Source organism: Bufo bufo, chromosome 1 (genome assembly GCF_905171765.1).
Source record: "Bufo bufo chromosome 1, aBufBuf1.1, whole genome shotgun sequence".
Classification (NCBI taxonomy): Eukaryota; Metazoa; Chordata; class Amphibia; order Anura; family Bufonidae; genus Bufo; species Bufo bufo.
Genome location: NC_053389.1, coordinates 120,620,723 through 120,644,865, shown reverse-complemented (window position 1 = coordinate 120,644,865; position 24,143 = coordinate 120,620,723). Strand labels below are relative to the sequence as shown.

Sequence of the window (24,143 nt, the reverse complement as noted above, 5' to 3'; positions counted from 1 at the left end):
TTCTGTTTTATACTAAAAGGAAGACAGACAAACCCTAGCAATGATCTTTTAAGGGAGCAGTGGAAAGGGACAGGGGACATTAATGAAAGCTGCTATTATAAGGTAATTACAGATATTTTTACAATCATTGACAGAGTAAGGCTACTTTCACACTTGCGCTTGATCGGATCCGTTCTGAACGGATCCGATCATATTAATGCAGACGGAGGCTCCGTTCAGAACGGATCCGTCTGCATTAATAACTTAGAAAAATTTCTAAGTGCGAAAGTAGCCTGAGCGGATCCGTTCAGACTTTCAATGTAAAGTCAATGGGGGACGGATCCGCTTGAAGATTGAGCCATATGGTGTCATCTTCAAGCGGATCCGTTCCCATTGACTTACATTGTAAGTCTGGACGGATCCGCACGCCTCCGCACGGCCAGGCGGACACCCGAACGCTGCAAGCAGCGTTCAGCTGTCCGCCTGGCCGTGCGGAGGCGAGCGGAGCGGAGGCTGAACGCCGCCAGACTGATGCAGTCTGAGCGGATCCGCATCCATTCAGACTGCATCAGGGCTGGACGGAAGCGTTCTGCTCCGCTCGTGAGCCCCTTCAAACGGAGCTCACGAGCGGACAGCAGAACGCTAGTGTGAAAGTAGCCTAACTCAGGTACACATGCCCAGCTCTAATAAACTAGCAAATAAAAAAAAATAGGACAGTTACCCTTTAACCCCTTCCCGACACATGACGTACTATTATGTCATGGAAGCCACTGCATTCCCGCAATTTGATGTAATACATCATGGTGATCGGGCAGGCATCGGAGCGGTGCTCAATAACTGCAGGGGCCTGGCAGTCCCTGGTACTTGGGCCCCTGGTTTGCGGCGGGTGAGTGAGCACATCGAGTCCCCGCGCTGCTGAGGCCGTGCAGAGGCTACCCAATGCCTTGCACGGCATCGGTACCTGCCTTTTACGGGTGCCGAGGAGGCAACCTGTTCGTGTACTACTCACTGTAGTACACGAACAGGCAATGCATTACAATACAGATGTATTGTAATGCATTGCAGAGGGGATCAGACCCCCAAAAGTGAACATCAGAAATAAAGTAAAGGAAAAAAAGGTTAAAAAGAGTTTTTAATAAAATTAATAAAGTAATAAAATGTATAAAGTAAAAAAAGAAACGCCCCTTTCCCCTTATTTTATAATAAAAAAACTGAAAACAAAAACACACATATTAGGTATCGCCGTGTCCGTAATGACCGGCTCTATAAATATATCGCATGATCCACCCTGTCCGATACCCAATATGTATATTTATGGTGTTTATCAGCACTTCCATAACAACCAGCTCTATAAAAATATCACATGACCTAACCCCTCAGGTGAACACAGTAAAAAAGAAAAAACTGTGTAAAAAATAATAATAAAAAAAATGCAATTTTTGTCACATTACATCACAAATATTGCAAAAGCAAGTGATCAAAAAGGCGTATGCCCCCCAAAATAGTACCAATCAAACAGTCACCTTATCCCGCAAAAAATGAGACCCTACCTAAGAGAATCGGTCAAAAAATAAAAAAGCTCTCACACTCAGACAATGGGGACACTAAAATATGATTATTGTTTGCTTCAAAACTGCTATTATTTTGCTAAAGTGAAATAAAAAAAAAAGTATACATATTAGGTATCACCACGTCCATAACAACCAGCTCTATAAAAATATCACATGACCTAACCCCTCAGGTGAACACCGCAAAAAAAGAAAAACTGTGTAAAAAAATAAAAAAGCCATTTTTGTCACCTTACATCACAAAAATTGCAACACCAAGCGATCAAAAAGGCATATACCCCCCAAAATAGTACCAATCAAACCGTCACCTCATCCCGCAAAAAAATTGTTCTTACCTAAGACAATTGGTCAAAAAAATAAAAAAGCTATGGCTCTCAGATTATGGATTCACTAAAATACCCTTATTTCGGTTTCAAAAATGCTATTATTGTGTAAAACTTTAATAAATAAGAAAAAGTTGACATATTAGGTATTGCCACGTCCGTAACTATCTTCTCTATAAAAAAAATGTCACATGACCTAATCTCTCAGGTAAACGCTGTAAAAATAAATAAAAACTGTGCCAAAACAACCAATTTTTTGGTCACCTTGCCCTATAAAGTGTAATAATGAATGATCAAAAAATCATATGTACCCAAAAATAGTACCAATAAAAACATCAATTCTTCCTGAAAAAAAACGAGCCCCTACACAAGACGATCGGCAGAAAAAAATAAAAATAGGGCGTTCAGAAAATGGAGATACAAAAACCTAATTTTTTTTTTCAAAAATGCTTTATTATGTAAAACTGAAACAAACATCATAGAAAGTAGACATATTTGATATCATTGCGTCCGTAACAACCTGCTCTATAAAAATAGTGCATAATCGAACCTGTCCGATGAATGAATGTTGTTAAAAATTTAAAATAAAAATGGTACCAAAACATACATTTTTTGGTTACCTTGCCTCACAAAAAAAAAAAAATAGTATCCAAAATGTGGTCACTTTTTTTGAGTTTCTACTGTAGGGATGCATCACAGGGGCTTCAAATGGGACATGGCATCTAAAAACCAGTTCAGCTAAATCTGCCTTTCAAAAACCATATGGCGTTCCTTTCCTACTGCGTCCTGCCGTGTGCCCGTACAGCAGTTTACGATCAAATGTGGGGTGTTTCTGTAAACCGCAGAATCAGGGTAATAAATATTGAGTTTTATTTGGCTGTTAACCATTGCTTTGCTACTGGAAAAAATGGATTAAAATGTAAAATCTACCAAAAAAGTGAAATTCTGAAATGTCATCTCCATTTTCCATTAACTCTTGTGGAACACCTAAAGGGTTAACAAAGTTTATAAAATCAGTTTTGTATACCTTGAGGGTTGTAGTTTCTAAAATGGGGTCATTTTTGGGTGGTTTCTATTATGTAAGCCTCACAAAGTGACTTCAGACCTGAACTGGTCCTTAAAAAGTGGGTTTTGGAAATTTTCAGAAAAATGTCAAGATTTGCTTCCAAACTTCTAAGCGTTGTAACGTCCCCAAAAAATAAAACGTCATTTTCAAAATGATCCAAACATGAAGTAGACATATGGGGAATGTAAATTAATAACTATTATTTGAGGTATCACTATTTATATTATAAAAGTTGAGAAATTGAAATTAGAAAATTTGGGAATTTTACATTTTTGGTAAATTTGGGATTTTTTAACAAATAAAGGTGAAATATACTGACTCAAATTTATGACTATCATGAAGTACAATGTGTTACGAGAAAACAATGTCAGAATGGCTTGGATAAGTAAAAGTGTTCCAAAGCTATTACCACATAAAGTGACACATTTCAGATTTGCAAAATATGGCCTAGACAGGAAGGTGAAAACTGGCCCCGGGTAGAAGGGGTTAAGCAATTTTAGGGGTTGTCTGAGATTATTTTGGCCAACTGCTTTAAGGGGTAATGATTCCAATTTATAGATTATTCTTTGCCTGATCTTTCATAGAAATGCTGTGTATCATTTTGGGACGTTCTGTCACCTCCATATGGCCATATACAGTGCTTACATGGCTCTGTAGCACACCTATACATGAATGTAATGGAACCTTTGTTATTTTCTTTACACTTGCAGAAGCTGGAAAAATGAAGTTGAATTTATATGCAAATGAGCACTTGCAAGTGCCCAGGGGCGGCGTTCTTGTTGGAGCCCTTGCTGCTCTGCCTTTTTTCATTGTTTCCCGGCTGCGATCCCGCGCCTGTGCACTGCCAGGTCGGGGCATGCGCACCGCTTCAACTACTGCGCATGCATCGGCAAACGCCACATTGCCGCTGTTTTCGCGCCGCTCTCCGGCGCATGCGCAGTAGTTAAAGTGATGCCCACAATGGGCATCGAAGTGCGCATGCTCCGGCCCGGCAGTGCACAGGCGCGGTATCTCAGCCACACCGAAGGATGACGCAAGGAAATAGGAGGGCGGGCATATGCAGAGGCTGGGGCAACAATGAAAAAAGGCAGAGCAGCCTGGGCTCCAGCACAGTGAACGCCGCCCCTGGGCACTTGCGAGTGCTCATTTGCATATTAATAAAAGTTCGTTTTTCCAGCTTCTGCAAGTGTAAAGAAAAAGACAAGGGTACCGTTACATTCATGTATAGGTGTGCTATAGGACAATGTAAGCACTGTATATATGTATATTGCCATATGGAGGTGACAGACTCCCTTTCACACGGGCGAGATTTCCGCGCGGGTGCAATGCATGAGGTGAACGCATTGCACCCACACTGAATCCGGACCCATTAATTTCTATGGGGCTGTGCACACGAGCGGTGATTTTCACGCATCACTTGTGCGTTGCGTGAAAATCGCAGCATGCTCCTCTTTGTGCATTTTTCACGTAACGCAGGCCCTATAGAAATGAATGGGGTTGCGTGAAAATCGCAAGCATCCGCAAGCAAGTGCGGATGCGGTGCGATTTTCACGCACGGTTGCTAGGTGACGATCGGGATGGGGACCCGATCATTATTATTTTCCCTTATAACATGGTTAGAAGGGAAAATAATAGCATTCTGAATACAGAATGCATAGTACAATAGGGCAGGAGGGGTTAAAAAAAAGAAAAAATAATTTAACTCACCTTAATCCACTTGTTCGCGCAGCCGGCATCTCTTCTGTCTTCTTTTGTGAGGAAAAGGACCTTTGATGACGTCACTACGTTCATCACATGGTCCGTCACATGATCCATCACCATGGTTAAAGATCATGTCCTATGCCTCACACAACAAGACAGAAGAGATGCTGGCTGCGCGAACAAGTGGATTAAGGTGAGTTAAATTTATTATTTATTTTTTTTTAACCCCTCCAGCCTTATTGTACTATGCATTCTGTATTCAGAATGCTATTATTTTCCCTTATAATCATGTTATAAGGCTGGGTTCACACTTGAGCGTTTTACAGCGCGTTCAAACGCGCTGTAAAACGCTCAACACATGAAAACCAATGCTTCCCTATGGCCCTGGTTCTCACTTGAGCGTTTTACAGCGCGTTTGAACGCGCTGAAAAACGCCCTGCGCTCAAACAAGTTCTTGAGCTTCTTTGGGGCGTTTTGTCGCGCGTTTGCAGCCATAGGACATAGCTGTCAATCACACAAACGCGCGTAATACGTGCGTTCACCATGGACAAAAACGCGCACAAAAACACGCTCAAGTGTGAACCCAGCCTAAGGGAAAATAATACAATCTACACAACCTTGAACCCAAACCTGAACTTCTGTGAAGAAGTTCGGGTCTGGGTACCACAGTCAGTTTTTTATCATGCGCGTGCAAAACGCATTGCACCCGCGTGATAAAAACTGAACAACGGAACGCAATCACAGTCAAAACTGACTGCAATTGTGTACCTACTCGCGCGGGTTTGCCGCAATGCACCGGGACGCATCCGGACACGCTCATCTGCAAGGGGCCTTACTAATTTGTCTGCACTAAAAATCTGTCTAAAAAAGTGGTGCAATTTGGCACATTTAGGGTTTGCACATTTCTTCCCACCATGCTTGACAAGGGGTGGGGCTTATCTGAAAGGGGTGGGGTTTCGTAGGAAAGGGGTCAGGCCTAAGATGCACCAAAATTGTGCGTAAAAATCTGTCTGAAGGTAAGTTGACCAATACTTGGTATAGAGTCAGAGAAAAGTGTCCGTCCCTGCACCAGATTCATCACCAGCCTGAGCCCCCGTGACATATCTGGTGCAGGTCTAGACAGACGCTCTGTGCTTATGCCTTTTTTAGGGTAAGTAAATCTGGGCCATTGTGTTTTTGGCTTTTTTTTCCCTTCAAAGTATGTCTCTATAAAATATTACTAAATAAGAAACCCCACCAAAAACACTTCAAGGGGTATTCCCATCTCAGACATTGGGGGCATACCATAAGGATATGCCCCCTATGTCTGATAGGTGCGGGTCACTCTTCTGGGACGCACACCTATTCTTAGAACGGAGCCCGCAGGAGCTGCAGGGCGCACCGAGCATGCGCGGCTGCCCTCCATTCATTCCTATGGGAGCGACGAAAATAACCGAGCGGCAATGGGAAGCTTTATTCACTTCTATGGGGCTGACGGAAATTGCTGAACCAGCACTCGGCTATTTTCGGAGCTCACATAGGAATTAATGGGGGGCGCTTGTGCATGCGCGGTGCACTTTGTGGGCTCCATTATAAGTATAGGTACTGTGCCCCCAAAGTCGGAGATGGGAATACCCCTTTAAGTTGGGTGGCAAACATATTGTCTAAAGCAGAAACTATAGAATTTTCAACTATTTTATTTTAAATTTTTGGGGAAAATTCCCTTTAGCCTCTGTTCTCTTTTATTTCCGCTTTATAAGATGACATTGCCTACATTTGGCTTCATTGGGTTAAAGGGAACCCGTCATCAGCTTTATGCTGCCCATACTAACAGCAGTATAAAGTAGAGACAGGTGAGATGATTTCAGCAGTTTGTCATTTATAAGTTAAAAGTAAGTGGTTGCCGAGAACCAACATCACAATCATTGCAGACTGGGCCTGGAAAAGAGTCCCGACCTCCTGAGAAGAGTCCTGGTTATTCATGGATTCCTGCTGATGACTGACAGTCTAATACCTAGTTTTCTCCCTTTCTCTCTAGGAGAGAACTGATAACCATCAGCAGATGGGCGAGAGAGCAGGAGATTAGGAATAACCAGGACTCTTCTCCGGTAGATGTGACTCTTTAAGGCCTGGGCTGCAGTGATTATGCTGCTGGTTCTCGGCAACCTCTTACTTTTAGCTCATGACTGACACACCGCTGAAATCAGCATTTCGGTCACTATTTTACGCTGCCCTCAGTGAGGTCAGCATAAAGTTGATGACAGGTTCCCTTTAAGAAGATTTGGCAGACTGCTCGCTGTCACTGGTATAAGCAGCCATAACCCTTCTTCCCCAGAGCAAGGTGCCACCCTGCCCTTTCCTGTGCCACCCAGCAGAGTATGGCTCATGCAGTCCTCCTTCCAGCAGAGGGGATGATTGGAGCCATTGCTCAGGCAGCCCCCCTCCTCCCCTCCTCCTGTCTTGCAGGCTGAGTAGTTGGACTGCTCTTCCTGTTTGGTCAGTATGAAGCCAGTGCAGAGTACAGCTGTTTGTAATCCCCATAGCTGCTTCCACGCCCTCTGGCCCTGAGCCTGCTTCTCTCTCCCTTTTCTGCAATGTACTAACAACCTCTCCTCTGATTGGTGTTATATTTGTCTCTGTAATTCCTGCAGCCAATTGAGCCGGGAGAGGAGCTCTTAGTCTGGTACAATGGAGTAGACAACCCAGAGATAGCAGCTGCCATAGAGGAAGAGCTCGCTGCCAGCCACAGGAGCAAGAGGAGCTCGCCCAAATCCAGGAGGGGTAAGCAACACTGCGATCATTGACTACTGGGGAAGGAGGGAGGGGGACATGTCCCCGAGCTGTGTGCGCCTGGATGTCGCTGTGACCTTTCCCAGACTGCACTGTCTGCACGAGCTCGTACACGGAATCCTATGATGTGTCTGTGCGTCCGCCAGGGAAGGGGCTGTTTTATCCGTTTAGTCTTTTCTGGTTACGTTTCCTTATTCTGGGTGAAGCGTGGAGCTGGCAGCCGCCGGGCTGTGTGTCACACTGGCACAGGAGTTCGGGTGGCAAGTGAACTTCAGGCGGTGGCGTCATTGCCGGGCAGACAGACGGCCCCGGATGGCGCTGTCACACGTCAGGATCGCTGCTGCTGTCAGGCCTGCTCGGCGGAGCCCACGGCTTCACTTCTGCGTTTCCTCCTCATATCAGCTGTTGTGACACTTGATCGCCCTCCCTATATATGTCTGTGTACAGTGTGCATACAGTGTCAGTCATGTATAATAAGCTCTATATAAAGTGGGTGCGTATACCGTCCAGTATGTGCCAGATCATGTATGTGTGTGGTATATAAAGTGTATGTATTTTCTTATACTCTATAGGTTACGTTTGTGTGTTCATGTACGTTTGATCACATGTTGTGGCTGTATCCTGCTCCTCTATAGGTATACATACTGTATGTTAATATCCACCGTCTATAAGGTACATTGTATGTACAGTGTGAGGTTCGTGTACATAAACCTATACAAGTACGTTGTGTACTCACTGTATTTCGTCTAGATCATGCATATACTGTACTTTGTGTAATATTACTATTCACTACATGGAGTTTTAGGAACTCTCTTGTGTAACTGGGGTAGGGCCTAGTGGGGGAACAAGGAAATGGTGAACTGTGAAGTATTTTAATGTAGTTATCAAGAAATCTCTTGCTCAACCTCCTGAGAAGAAATGTGAAATTCCCATTTAACAAGTCACATGTAAGTTGATGCCAACGTGTTACTTAAGTGAACCTTCTTATGAGGCCGGCTCCTCCAGTCACCATTTCTCGCAGCTTAGGGGTCCTGTGAAGAACACTAGAGGTTGTCCGAGAAGATGGCGTGCAATCACCGGGAAGTCTTCTATTCCAACTCAACGCTCCTTATCGTAACTCTGAGGTCCTGTGTGACACTAACTGGCCCCTTACACAGGCCGATCATCAGAATGAACTTTCCTAGGAACGTTCCTTCATCCGATGATTGCCAATTGTAAACTCCCACCGATCAAATGCTTGTTGGTCGGCTGATTGACTCTTTTACACAGGCAGAAAAATGCTCCTTTGTCGGCAGCACATCTCCTCATGTAACCGGAGCATGTCTTGCCGACAACAACGTAAATGAGTGGCCGCACAAATTGTTGGTTATTTGACCGTAAAATCTCCTTAATCGAGCAGCAGTTGACTGGTATATCATCAGTCTGCACAGGATGGGCAGAAATTTGTCCATGTAAAAGGACGCTACCTTTTAGATATATCTGTCCCCGGTAAAGCTAGGTGACCACCTGTATGGCTGCCATTACAGGTCTGACATGGGTTATCCTCCTGACTAACTAATCTAACCAGTGGAAGCTGAGTGACGATCCCTCTGAGCGGTGTAGTGGCCTCTATTAGTGGCCTCCACAGCTGTAACCTGCAAATGGAGAAATCTGAGTTTACCAGGAAGATTTCAGTGTTTTAAAGGGGTTTTGATACAGCTCCTTTGCCCCACATGTACAGAAGTTTCTGATGAAGTAGAGGGGTTAGTAAAAAGTTAGAATGGGTGTCAAATATTTGTTTGGGCTCTAGCTTAGTGGTAGGCCCGGAAAGCCAATTGCCGCTCTGAACTGTGACGCATCTTCCTGACGAAGAGACCGGTTCCACCTGAAAATGCGTTGCTGTGTCCATCATACAAACCATTTTGTTTGAGGCTACAGCATGCTTCTCTCCACCTCATCTGTATAAGAAATATGTCAGGCCTCGTTCACACTTGTTTGGTCAGTGACTTGAATCAGTGATTTGTGAGCCAAAACCAGAAGTGGAGCCTACACAGAGATGAGGTATAATGGAAAGATCTGCACCCGTTCTGTGGTTTTGACCCAGAAATCACTCATGGAAATCACTGACCGAACACTGACGTGTAAGCCAGGCCTCACTCGGGACAAAAATGCTAAATCACTGAATTACAACATTTGCCTACAAAAACACAAGGCTGTAATACAGCACCTATAGAAATCTATGGATCCATACTTTACCACCACATACTGCTGACTTTAGACAAAGGTACAAATAGAACTGAATTCACTTGGCATCCCTGAGGAAAAAAAATAGTGGCATTGCATACTGTATTACTGAGGTATTCGGGACTAGTTGCTTCTGGGGGACCACACATCTCACAAGGAGGCAACATATGGCGGAACACAGTGCTTAAAGGGGTATATCCATTTAGGACATTGATGGCATATCACTAGTGAGTTTTGAAAATATCAGAGCTCTGGCTCGACTATTTTCAGCAGCCAAAATAGCGGTGAATGGAGATATGGCTGCTCGTGCACTGTGCGTCTATTCACTGCGCTGGCTTGGCTAGTTTCAGAACTCCCATAACGATGAATTGAGAGCATGCTGCACGGTGCGGTATGCTCTCCTTCACTTCGAGGGGTCCTTTCTCTAGATAGGAGCAGGTTCCAGAGGATTGACCTGCACCAATCCTAGCGATATGTCATCAGTGCCCCAGAGGGGCCAACCACTTTAATACAGACCTGTAAGGATGCCATTGCCATGTGCATGAGACCTGGAAGAGAAGTTTCTAAATTGCCCTCAAGTTGTTAAAAATTATGAACAACCAATATGGCTGCCATAAAGTTTCATTGGGTTTTCCCACACTTCTAAATGGAAATCTGGTAAAATTTGGGTGATAGGCTCAGGAGCTGCAGCTTAATCTAGGTTGACATCTGCAGCCGAGGTTTTGGATAAAAAAAAAGGATAAAATACCTCTACATGTATTTTGTCATGCCGGTATCTATGCCAGAGACCAGACTGACCCCATTACTGTCAATAAAATTCACTGGGCATTGCTAGTGGCCCGCATATTCCAGATCTGGAGGTTCTGGTATTCTGTTCCTATGGTGGACTTGATGACCAGAATTTGACCACAGGTGAGAGCCTAGCCTTACTCCTCTGTATATGTATGTGTGATACTGATGACAGAAATCTGCTTCACGTCTGCCACATTGAGCCTTTTTGTTTTAGTTCAGCATCCTCTATGGTTTCCACCTACAAAAAATGGGAAATTCTGTATATGAAGATAAAACATGAGCATTATTGACTTCCTATCACACATGGAGTCCTGGCTGTGACTGGTTTACTTGCACGTCTAGTTCATTGCTGACTGCAGGACTACTCACAAAATGTTGACAGCAAATGCTTATGTCAGCTCTTACGTACTAAACCACTAACATTTTAGAATTGACCTGGAATTTTACTTTTCACCTAATTATTACAACATTGGTTCTAGGGGAGAATAGCTATGTACGTACGGCACATGACTGAGCTTGTATAACAGCACTCATAGCCTCTGTCACTCCATACCTAAGAGACGTGCATCCGCCCTTCACTGCCCTTCAGGATCCGTGTCAGGGTTGCCAACTGTCCAGAAATTTCTGGACTATCCATAAAAATAGGTGACTTTTTTTCCTGTGACCCCTTCAGGGTCTGTGTGGCCTTCAGGGTCCGCGTGCCGCCTGCCCTTCAGGGTCGGCCTGCTGCCTGCCCATCAGGATTTTTACTGAAGCCCCATTCACGTCTATGGGGCCAGGGCTGCGTGAAAAACGCAGAATATAGAACATGCTGCGTTTTTCACGCAATGCAGAACTGATGCGTGAAAAAAACCTCATGTACACAGACCCATTGAAATGAATAGGTCAGGATTCAGTGCGGGTGCTATGCGTACACGTCACTCATTGCACCCGCGCAGAAAACTCACTCGTGTGAAAGAGAATTCCGCGCGGGTGCAATGCGTGAGGTGAATGCATTGCACCCGCACTGAATCTGGACCCATTCACTTCAATGGGGCTGTGTACATTAGCGGCGATTTTCACGCATCAGTTCTGTATTGCGTGAAAATCGCAGCATGTTCTATATTCTGCGTTTTTTTCATACAACGCAGGCCCCATAGAAATGAATGCGTGAAAATCACATAGCATCCGCAAGCAAGTGCGGATGCAATGCGATTTTCACACATGGTTGCTAGGAGATGATGTTAGTAAATTGATTAAAGTCAAATTACTGTATTATTTTCCCTTATAACGTGGTTATAAAGGAAAATAATTGCATTCCTAATACAGAATGCTTACTAAAATGTGGCTTGAGGGGTTAAAAAAATAAATTAACTCGCCTCATCCACTTGATCGCGCAGCCGGCATCATCTTCTTGCTTCTTCTTTGAGGACCTGCAAAAGGACCTTTGATGGCATAATCTTGAGCGCGGAGACGTCAGCGCAGGTCCTGCTGAATGAAGATAGAAGGATCACATCATCAAAGGTCCTTTTGCAGGTCCTCAAAGCAACATTTTAGTAAGCATTCTGTATTAAGAATGCTATTATTTTCCCTTATAACCATGTAATAAGGGAAAATAATATCTACACAACACCGAACCCGAACTTCAGTGAAGAAGTTCGTGTCTGGGTACCACATTCAGTTTTTTATCACACGCGTGCAAAACGCATTGCATTGCACCCGCGCGATAAAAACTGAACAACGCAATCGCTGTCAAAACTGACTGAAATTGTGTGCGCACTCGCGCGGGTTTCCCGCAATGCACCTGGGACGCATCCGGAGCAAATCAGGGACGCCTGTCTGAAAGAGGCCTAAGGGTCCGTGTGCCGCCTTGTCTGGTATCGAACAGCAATGTCTGTGCATGTTCACCGGCAGAAGAGGCCCCTGTTGTCAGCATACATCAAAATCCCACAATCTGGACCGCCCCCCCTGTTATACATTTATGACTATCAGGCTATTCTGACCAAAGCGATACCACCAAAAAAAAAAATCTAAGTCCAGGAAGGTCCCTTTTAAATATTGTAAATATAAAAGCTTACAAACGGTTATGAGGACACGTCAGTGTACGGCTGATATCAGTCATCACGAAGTTCCTTTTTTTCTACTTTCACATTTATAAAAAGTGATTTTTCATTTTCTTCTGTTTAATTCAACTTTGTGCCTCAGATCAGCTGCAGTGCGGCCAGTCCTTGTCCCCAGTGTATATCCGGTGACATAAGTACAGCTGTTATAGCAGACAATTTTTTGCATATGCCCTCATGGACCATGGGAAGTTGTGTGACTAACATTGGTGCTCTGGTAATGGTCCCCGCATTAGTGTCTGTCACTTTCCATCTTTTTGGGGGAATAAGATAACTTGGGGTCCCAAAAATGGTGCCAAGGTGATAGTAATTGTTCCAATGGGTTTACAGGGGATTTGCGTGGTAAAATATTGGTGATCTATTCATAGGACAGTAACTGATCGTTGGGTTCCCACTCCCAGCACCCCCTTTGATGAGCTGTTTGAGAAGGCCATGGTGCTCGTCCTAGGCCAGTGATGTCAAGTTCATTGGTTGCATGGCATGTGTCCAGCTCAGTCCCATTCAAGTGAATAGGTCTGAGTTGCAGTACCAAGCACGGCCACTATACAATGAACGGCGTTGTGCTTGGTATGCTGAGGAGTGCTGTCACCTCTACAGCTAATTGGTGGAGGTGCCAGGGGTCGGACCCCACTGATCCAATATTCTCAGGATAGCTCATTGGTAGCCCCTTAAAGCACACAATTTAAATCTCTGCATTCATGTGGAAAAACTGACACTTTCCTCTGTTTGCTTTACTGTTTTGTGTGATTTTGTTCTTTTGTTTTTGAGTGGTTCATGCATTTTTCATGCATGTGGGGAAAAAAATAAAGACTAAGGCCTCATGCATACAACCGTTGTGTGTTTTGCGGTCCGCGGATGGCGTTTGTGTACGTTCCGCCATTTGCGGAACCGCACGGACAGCCATTGATATAACTGCCTATTCTTGTCTGCAAAACGGACAAGAATAGGTCAGGTTATATATTTTTTGCGGACCACAGAACGGAGCAACGGATGCAGACAGCACACAGCACACGGAGTGCTGTCTGCATCTTTTGCGGCCCCATTGAAGTGAATGGGTCCACATCCAAGCCGCATCTTCTAGCAACCATCAGTGAAGAATGGCCTGTCTGTGTGGTTCAGGTTTTTATCACTGACCCATTGCTTTGAGTGGTCAAGTCCTGCGTGAAAGTGCAACACAAGTTTTTCACTGAGACCCATTGAAGGAGTTGTCCAGTATGGGGAAGAAACTTGCAATAATAAATAGACCATTACTTACTTGCAGATCCCATGTTACTGCTGCAGTTCTTCTGGCCGAGCTCTGTTGACCCGACTGCAGCAGTGACATCATGTTGACAACACGTGATCACTGCAACCAATCACTGGCCTCAGTGGTACGCTGCATGAGGCCAGTGATTCGCTGCAGCAGTCACATGTAGTCACCATGACGTCATTGCTGCAGCTGGATCAACAGAGCCCACCCAGAGAACCGAAGTGGCCACGCAAGTAACTGTCTATTTTTTTTATTTCGGGCATGCCCAAAGTGTTTTCTGGTTTCTTCCTGAAACGGGACAACCCCTTTAATTTCTCTGGGGTAATTTCTCATACATGGAAAATGCAAAAGATAGAGCATGCTTGCACTCAGAGCAATCTTGCATGAGCATGAACCCTTTGACTTTAATGGCTCAGTTTTCCCAGAGGTGGGACCCGCTCCTGTCTGACCTTGATGGTATATCCCAGCAATATGCCATCAATGTCCCAGATCAGTTGTTCCAACGTAGTGTTCAAAACAATTTTTCTAGTTCATTCAGTTGGAAACTCCATTTTTATTTTGCTGCAGGTCACGCACCTTCCGATGCAGGGGTGCACCTAGCCTTTCTGCTGCCTAAGACAAAACCTAAAACAGCGCCCCCTCCCCCTCCCCAATGCCAATTTCTTAACCTAACCCCTTCCCTTTTGCCCGTGTCCCTTCGACTCCCCTCCCGCTCCCCTCTTGCCCCTACCTGGTGCTTCCTGAGGCAATCTCCTTACCTGGCCTCATTGGTGGTGCACCCCTGGTCTGATGTTTCCAGATGTCCCATCTTTGACCAATTGGGCCAGTCAAACTTGAGCATGAAGGAACCATATTATCAGAAAATAAGCTAATTTGATTTGGAACTAGTGACGTTTCGGGCAGTTCTCGCTCCTGCTTGTGACTAAGGAATTGGTAATGCGCAGCATCCACTGTATGTAGGACATGCTGTTTATATGGAGTGTATGTATAAATAATGCTATTTTCTTGTAAGTCATATCCTTACTGTACACATCCTTCTTCCTGGAAGTGAGAGCTGGTGGGAGGGTCTCCTAAGGACTTAGGTCGGCCACCTTCAGGTTACGATTACCCATGCTAAAATGTGTTGGTGTTCCTTTATGGTTTCTAAAGTCCACTGACCCATGTGTATTCAGGATATGTGAATGCTAGACCTATTTCAAACAAGTGCAATTCTGACCTTCATTTGGAAAGAAATACGAGGTGGAGACTTGAAGAATCATTAGGTTTACCCATGAGACTCCTGCAGATGGCCATCTTATGGATATGTTGTAATTTAGGCCCATACTGTACTTTCATGTGCCTGCATCTGTCACATGCCACTCACCTAGAAGGCTTGCTTCTACGGGAGGACTTGGTGCCTTAAGGATAGCTTACAGGACTGTCATATGGACCCTTTAGGTCTCCACTTGCCTCTATACAGCTTTGCCGTATGCACAAAACCTTATTCCGAAAAAAATATAATCAGATTTTTTAGGCCTATTTTTTGTCTAGTCATATACGTCCCTTTTGATGCACAAACCCTGACCATAATGACCACATAAGTCACTAGCTTTTAAAGAGAACCTGTCACCACCAAACGCAGTGCAATCTGCAGGCAGCATGTTATAGAGCAGGAGGAGCTGAGCAGATTGATGTATAGTTTCATGGTAAAAGATTCAGTAAGATTCATTGAAATTTGCAATTTATACATTTAAATTTCTCCTCTTTCTGACTTCAGTTATTCACAGGGTGATTGATAGCATTCTCTGTGTAAGGCCCTTTCACACGGGCGAGAATTCCGTGCGGGTGCAATGCGTGAGGTGAACGCATTGCACACGCACTGAATCCGGACCCATTCACTTCAATGGGGCCGTGCAGATAAGCAGTGATTTTTTTTTTCACGCATCACTTGTGCGTTGCGTGAAAATCGCAGCATGTTCTATATTCTGCGTTTTTCACGCGACACAGGCCCCATAGAAATTAATGGATCTGCGTGAAAATCGCATAGCATCCGCAAGCAAGTGCGGATGCGGTGCTAGGAGATGATAGGGATGAAAGCAACCCCGGACCACATAATACAGTGAATACACTTTTATTTTCCCTCATAACATGGTTATAAGGGAAAATAATAGCATTCTTAATACAGAATGCATAGTACAATTGGGCTGGAGGGATTAAAAAAAATAAATGAGTGCCCATGCATTGCAGACCGCTATTTGCAGCAGCACGGTCACAGAGCGCTTATGTTCGTGGGCATGAGCCCTTAGGCCTCTTTCACACGGGCGTTCCGGATTTGCTTCGGAGGAGTCGCGTGTGCATTGCGCGAGTAGGCACGCAATTGTAGTCAGTTTTGACTGCGATTATGTTCCGATGCATTCCGCGTGAGAAAAAAACTGAATATGGTACCCAGCCCCGAAACTGGACTTCTTCACTGAAGTTCGGGTTTGGGTTAGGTGTTCTATTCATTTTTTTTTTTTTCCCTTATAACATTGTTATAAGGGAGAATAATAGCATTCTTAATACAGAATGCATAGTACAATAGGGCTGGAGGGGTTAAAAAATAAAAAAAATTAACTCACCTCATCCACTTGATCGTGCAGCCGGCATCGTCTTCTTGCTTCTTCTTTCAGGACCTGCAAAAGGACATTTGATGACGTAATCGCATTCACCACGTGGTGATCCTGGTGACGTCAGCGCAGGTCCTGCTGAATGAAGATAGAAATCCAGGCCGCGGAACACGGCTGTGTGCATGAGGCCTAAGTGTGTATACAGAGATAACTGTCAGTCACTGATAGCTGTACATGGGGGAGGTGTTATCAGTGATTAGCATTCTCTGTGTAAGGCCTCTTGCCCACAAATGTAAGGGTTCCATGCCCGTGCTGTGGACTGCAATGCGGTCCGTAATTCCCGGGCATTCACTTGAATGGGGTCCGCGATCGTTCTGTTCCGTTCCGCACCGCATCTCCGGATTTGCGGACCCATTCAAGTGAATGGGTCCGCATCCGTGATGCGGAATGCACACGGCTGGTGACCCGTGTATTGCAGAACCGCCGCATGCGGCCCGTTCGTGTGGAAGAGGCCTAAGTGTGTGTATATAGAGGGGGCGCAGCAGTTGCATTTTTCTCATAAATGTGGCCATATATGAACGTGGCACCAACACAGATGTCTTCAGCTGCCTGGCGCACATGCAGCAGGTTGTAGAACGGCCACACTGATCTGCAAATAAACACAAATGTGCCCCATAAAACGTAATGGCTCATTGTGCTATCAACGAAAAAAAATGCAGATCGCACTCGGATGAAAAGTACAGTAGTGTGCATGAAGCCTTACTCAGCCCTGTGCCTCATGGACACGCGACCTCCAATTTGTACATTATAGAAGTATAAGGGGACCCTGATGAACCGCCATATGATAGGAAGGCGTGTAGATTTTCTTTCCCGTCTGATTCATACGTTTGTGTGTTCTTTGATTTTAACCATCTTGTTGCTGGTCACTTTATTTTTTCTTCTTCTTAGACTCTTCTAATCAAAATGGGTTTTCGAGTAAGACAAGTCTCATCACACATCCAGAAATAAGCTAAAGCTTTATATGCACACAACCGTATGTTTTTTGCAGTCAGCAAAACATGGATCCGCAAAAAAAACGGATGACATCTTTGTGATGTCTGTGTTGCATCCGTTTTTTGCAGATCCATTGTAACAATGTCTGTCGGGCGAGAATAGGACATGTTCTATTTTTTTTTTTGAGGAACCGACATACGGACACGGAATGCACTGCTTTTCTGAGGACCCATTGAAATGAATGGTTCCTCATGCAGTCCGCAAAAAACGGAACAGACATGGAAAGAAAATGCGTTCATGTGCCCTTAGGGGGGAGATTTATCAAACTGGTGTAAAGTAGAACTGGCTTAGTTGCCCATAGCAACCAGTTAGATCCTACCTTTCATTTTCCAAAGGAGCTGTGAAAAATGAAAGATGGACTCTGATTGGTTACTATGGGCAACTAAGCCAGCTCTACTTTACACCAGGGCACATGAACGCATTTTCTTTCCATGTCTGTTCCGTTTTTTTGCGGACTGCATGAGGAACCATTCATTTCAATGGGTCCTTTAACCACCTGCCACCACGCTAACGCCGAAAGGCGTCATTGCTGCGGTGCTCCCAGGTCACACTAACGCCAATTGGCGTCATCTCGCTTGACCCGAGATTTCCTGTGAACGCGCGCACACAGGATCGGAAGGTAAGCGAGTGGATCTTCAGCCTGCCAGCGGCAATCGTTCGCTAGCAGGCTGGAGATGCGATTTTTTTAACCCCTAACAGGTATATTAGACGCTGTTTTGATAACAGCGTCTAATATACCTTCTACCTGGTCCTCTGGTGGTCCCTTTTGCTTGGATTGACCACCAGAGGACACAGGTAGCTCAGTAATAAGTAGCACCAAACACCATTACACTACCCCCCCCCCCCTGTCACTTATTAACCCCTGATCACCCCATATAGACTCCCTGATCACCCCCCTGTCATTGATCACCCCCCTGTAAGGTTCCATTCAGACGTCCATATGTTTTTTACGGATCCACGGATACATGGATCGGATCCGCAAAACACAAACGGACGTCTGAATGGAGCCTTACAGGGGGGTGATCAATGACAGGGGGGTGATCACCCCATATAGACTCCCTGATCACCCCCCTGTCATTGATCACCCCCCTGTAAGGCTCCATTCAGACGTCCGTATGTGTTTTGCGGATCCGATCCATGTATCCGTGGATCCGTAAAAAACATATGGACGTCTGAATGGAGCCTTTCAGGGGGGTGATCAGTGACAGGGGGGTGATCACCCCCCTGTCATTGATCACCCCCCTGTAAGGCTCCATTCAGACATTTTTTTTGGCCTAAGTTAGCGGAAATTGTAAGAAAAAAAACAAAAAAGAAAAAAAACAAAGTCTCATATTCCACTAACTCGTGTCAAAAAATAAAATCTCACATGAACTCGCCATACCCCTCCCGGAATCCAAATGCGTAAAAATTTTTACACATTTATATTCCAGACTTCTTCTCACGCTTTAGGGCCCCTAAAATGCCAGGGCAGTATAAATACCCCACATGTGACCCCATTTCGGAAAGAAGACACCCCAAGGTATTCCGGGAGGGGCATATTGAGTCCATGAAAGATTGACATTTTTGTCCCAAGTTAGCGGAAAGGGAGACTTTGTGAGAAAAAAAATAAATAAATAAATAAATAAATTTCCGCTAACTTGTGGCAAAATTTTTTTTTTTATATGAACTCGCCATGCCCCTCATTGAATACCTTGGGGTGTCTCTTTCCAAAATATGTGGGGTATTTATACTGCCCTGGCATTTTAGGGGCCCTAAAGCGTGAGAAGAAGTCTGGGATCCAAATGTCAAAAAATGCCTCCTAAAAGGAATTTGGGCCCCTTTGCGCATCTAGGCTGCAAAAAAGTGTCACACATCTGGTACGCCGTACTCAGGAGAAGTTGGGCAATGTGTTTTGGGGTGTCATTTTACATATACCCTTGCTGGGTGAGATAAATATCTTAGTCAAATGCCAACTTTGTATAAAAAAATGGGAAAAGTTGTCGTTTGCCGAGATATTTCTCTCACCCAGCATGGGTATATGTAAAATGACACCCCAAAACACATTGCCCTACTTCTCCTGAGTACGGCGATACCAGATGTGTGACACTTTTTTGCAGCCTAGGTGGACAAAGGGGCCCACATTCCAAAGAGCACCTTTAGGATTTCACAGGTCATTTTTTACACATTTTGATTTCAAACTACTTCCCACACATTAGGGCCCCTAAATTGCCAGGGCAGTATAACTACCCCACAAGTGACCCCATTTTGGAAAGAAGACACCCCAATGTATTCCGTGAGGGGCATGGCGAGTTCCTAGAATTTTTTATTTTTTGTCCCAAGTTAGCGGAAAATGATGATTTTTTTTAATTTTTTTTTATTACAAAGTCTCATATTCCACTAACTTGTGACAAAAAATAAAAAATTCCATGAACTCACTATGCCCATCACAAAATACCTTAGGGTGTCTTCTTTCCAAAATGGGGTCACTTGTGGGGTAGTTATACTGCCCTGGCATTCTAGGGGCTTAAATGTGTGGTAAGTAGTTTGAAATCAAAATCTGTAAAAAATGGCCGGTGAAATCCTAAAGGTGCTCTTTGGAATGTGGGCCCATTTGCCCACCTAGGCTGCAAAAAAGTGTCACACATCTGGTATCGCCGTACTCAGGAGAAGTTGGGCAATGTGTTTTGGGGTGTCATTTTACATATACCCATGCTGGGTGAGATAAATATCTCGTCAAAAGACAACTTTTCCCATTTTTTTTTTTTTATACAAAGTTGGCATTTGACCGAGATATTTATCTCACCCAGCATGGGTATATGAAAAATGACACCCCAAAACACATTGCCCAACTTCTCCTGAGTACGGCGATACCAGATGTGTGACACTTTTTTGCAGCCTAGGTGGGCAAAGGGGCCCACATTCCAAAGAGCACCTTTAGGATTTCACAGGTCATTTTTTACACATTTTGATTTCAAACTACTTACCACACATAAGGGCCCCTAGAATGCCAGGGTAGTATAACTACCCCACAAGTGACCCCATTTTGGAAAGAAGACACCCCAAGGTATTTCGTGATGGGCATAGTGAGTTCATGGAAGTTTTTATTTTTTGTCACAAGTTAGTGGAATATGAGACTTTGTAAGGAAAAAAAAAAAAATAACTGCCGGATCTGCCGCTGACTGAAAGCATTTGTGAGACGGATCCAGGTGCGGATCCGTCTCACAAATGCATTGCAAGGACAGATCCGTCTCTCCGCTTGTCGTGCGGACCGACGGATCCGTCTTGTACATTTTTTCACATTTTTACCGATATGCGCATGCCGGAACGACGGATCCGGTATTCTGAATGCCGTATCCGGCGCTAATTCATTTCTATGGGAAAAAATGCCGGATCCGGCGTTCAGGCAAGTCTTCAGTTTTTTTCGCCGGAGAGAAAACCGTAGCATGCTGCGGTTTTCTCTTTTGCCTGATCAGTTAAAACGACTGAACTGAAGACATCCTGATGCAAACTGAACGGAATTACTCTCCATTCAGACTGCATGGGGATAAAACTGATCAGTTCTTTTCCGGTATAGAACCCCTGTGACGGAACTCTATGTCGGAAAAGAACAACGCAAGTGTGAAAGTAGCCTAACTTGTGACAAAAAATAAAAAGTTCTATGAACTCACTATGCCCATCAGCGAATACCTTAGGGTGTCTACTTTCCGAAATGGGGTCATTTGTGGAGGTTTTTCTACTGTCTGGGCATTGTAGAACCTCAGAAAGTCAGAGCTGCTTCAAAAAGCGGAAATTCACATTTTTGTACCATAGTTTGTAAACGCTATAGCTTTTACCCAAACCATTTTTTTTTTATCAAAGACATGTAGAACAATAAATTTAGAGAAAAATGTACCGTATATATGGATGTCGTTTTTTAAAAAAAAAATTACAACTGAAAGTCGGTAAATTTCGATTAATAACAAAAAAAAGTAAAAATGTCAGCAGCAATGAAATACCACCAAATGAAAGCTCTATTAGTGAGAAGAAAAGGAGGTAAAATTAATTTGGGTGGTAAGTTGCATGACCGAGCAATAAACCGCTAAAGTTGTGGAGTGCCGATTTGTAAAAAAGGGCCTGGTCACTAGGGGGGTATAAACCTGTGGTCCTTAAGTGGTTAACACTCACGTTTGGTGCGGCTCCGTCATGGATCAGCACAGACGGATCCGTTCAGATAATACAACCGTCTTCATCCGTTCAGAACGGATCCGTTTGTATTATCTTTAACATAGCCAAGACGGATCCGTCTTGAACACCATTGAAAGTCGTAATATTCTTGTGGTCCCTTTTGCGTTTTTAGTTCATATTTCATAAGCATAAAAGAGCGACTGAAGATGGGTCATGTTGATAAAGTGACCTCTTTATATTAGTGCTCAGTTGTCTATTTTTCCTTCTGAATGACCAGTGTGGTAAAGGAACTACTTGTATGAAGATTGCCCATGGCTAATGTCATTGCCCACGATTCTATTTATGAAGTGCTTTTCTTAATCACTTCCCAGAAATTGTCTTGTAAGAATTCCAAACCTCTGGATCATACCGCATACAGTCTGAGGAGTGACTCCCTTCACCCGCCGCTCCTTCCTGCTCACACATACACTGTACATTCCTTCAATGTTCTTCTTGGTACACAGACGACTCTGCTGGTTGACAGCCTGTGAATGGTGACGATGAGGTCAGAGAGTATCTGAAAGTGAGAATATTTCATTCCTTTTTTTTGAGTTTCACTGTATTTTTTGTTTATGTAGCCAAAGAGTACTAGGGAACTGCATGCTATGAAGGGTTTAGTAAGTTTCTCATAAATTGTACTGTGAATAATGTGCTAGTCATCATTGGCACCACTTATTAAGCACTAAGGCCTAGTTCACACGAACGTATAGCTTTTTCAGTGTTTTGCAGTCCGTTTTTCACGGATCCGTTGTTCCGTTTTTTGTTTCCGTTTCTGTTCCGTTTTTCCGTTCTGTTTTTCCGTATGGCATATACAGTAATTACATAGAAAAAATTGGGCTAGGCATAAAATTTTCAATAGATGGTTCAGCAAAAACGGAACAGATACGGAAGACATACGGATGCATTTCCGTATGTGTTCCGTTTTTTTTGCGGACCCATTGACTTTAATGGTGCCACGTAATGTGATTTGCGGCCAAATATAGGACATGTTCTATCTTTCAACGGAACGGAAGAACAGAAATACGGAAACGGAATGCATAAGGAACACATTCCGTTTTTTTTGCGGAACCATTGAAATTAATGGTTCCGTATACGGACCGTATACGGAACACATAAAAACGGCCCCTACACTCGCAAAAAAAAAACGTTTGTGTGAACTAGGCCTAAGGCTGCATACACAGCCCGATTCTGCAGGCGATCGTCAGGAAGGAAACATTTCTTCCTGGCAATCTCCTGCTCGCTAGTGGAGGAGGACTATTACATCCAGCGATCTCCTCCAGAATATGAGGAGGAGCGATAGTTTTGCCGTCGATCGTCCCCATACTGACTCATTGTTTGCTGGCAGCAGATCGTTATTACACAGCACACTCTGCCACCACCAGACGAAGATTTTTAAACCTGCTGAAAGATCCCGATGAACTGGCTCCGTCCCTAAGGCTACTTTCGCAATGGCGTTTTGGTTTCCGTTTGTGAGATCCGTTTCAGGGCTCTCACAAAACGGATCAGTTTTGCCCTAATGCAGTCTGAATGGATAAGGATCCGCTCAGAATGCATCAGTTTGGCTCCGTTCTGTCTCCATTCCGCTCTGGAGGCGGACGCTGCTTGCAGCATTTTGGTGTCCACCTGACGATGCGGAGGCAAACGGATCCGTCCTGGCACACGATGTAAGTCAATGGGGGACGGATCTGTTTTCACTGACACAATCTGGCACAATAGAAAACGGATCCGTCCCCCATTGATTTTTAAATGGTGTTCAAGACGGATCCGTTTTGGCTATGTTACACATAATACAAACGGATCCGTTCTGAACGGATACAGACGGTTGTATTATCTGAACGGATCTGTCTGTGCAGATCCATTACGGATCCGCACGAAACGCGAGTGTGAAAGTAGCCTAACAAGTGTCTCTACAAACGCTTGTTAGCGATGATTGGCCCAACAATCGCCTGGTGTAATACAACCTTTACAGAGCATCCATAAAAATGATCAGGTCAGAGACCTACTGGACATCATCTTCTCCATTGGCACGTGTAATAATAGGACATATTAAATGGTGATTTGAGAGGTCGCCTCATGTCATATAAGGGCATATTTGACTTATGGCTGAGAAGGTTCTCACTCAATTACTTCTAATTTGTCCATTGACATAGCTAGAGACGAGCAAGCCATTGGTGTCCACTGATTAGAATATATGCTGTTTAATCCTCTATTGTGTCAGCCAGGGATCAAAAATGAATATATGGAGGCTTCACTGCCGGAAGTTGACTTTGGCTTCTGGCAGTACAATACTCCATATTGGAGAATCTCTAATCTGACATGGGTTTGACAGAACAGATCAATCCCTTAAACTGAATTTTTTTTTTTTTTTTGCATTTTTGGTCGCCCCCTCCCCCCATGTCACTACCTGTATTTTTCTCACCGCCCACTAGGCCTAATAATAAGGGTACTTTCACACTAGCGTTATTCTTTTCCGGCATTGAGTTCCATCCTAGGGGCTCAATACCGGAAAAGAACTGATCAGTTTTATCCTAATGCATTCCATTCAGGATGTCTT

The 24,143-nt window shown here is 44.2% G+C and overlaps 1 protein-coding gene across 5 annotated transcripts in view; it reads left to right on the top strand.

The window, feature by feature from the left end:
• PRDM2 (PR/SET domain 2) overlaps positions 1-24,143 on the top strand; it is a 235,946-nt gene that overhangs the window by 151,941 nt on the left and 59,862 nt on the right. For 4 of the 5 annotated variants that reach the window (XM_040428936.1, XM_040428921.1, XM_040428930.1 and 1 more), the window contains one exon: positions 7,268-7,397. In XM_040428936.1, coding sequence (XP_040284870.1) covers positions 7,268-7,397 — 130 coding nt within the window. Of the gene's footprint in view, positions 1-6,981; positions 7,113-7,267; positions 7,398-24,143 lie in introns of those variants that run through there. The other variant, XM_040428960.1, reaches the window with a different exon arrangement.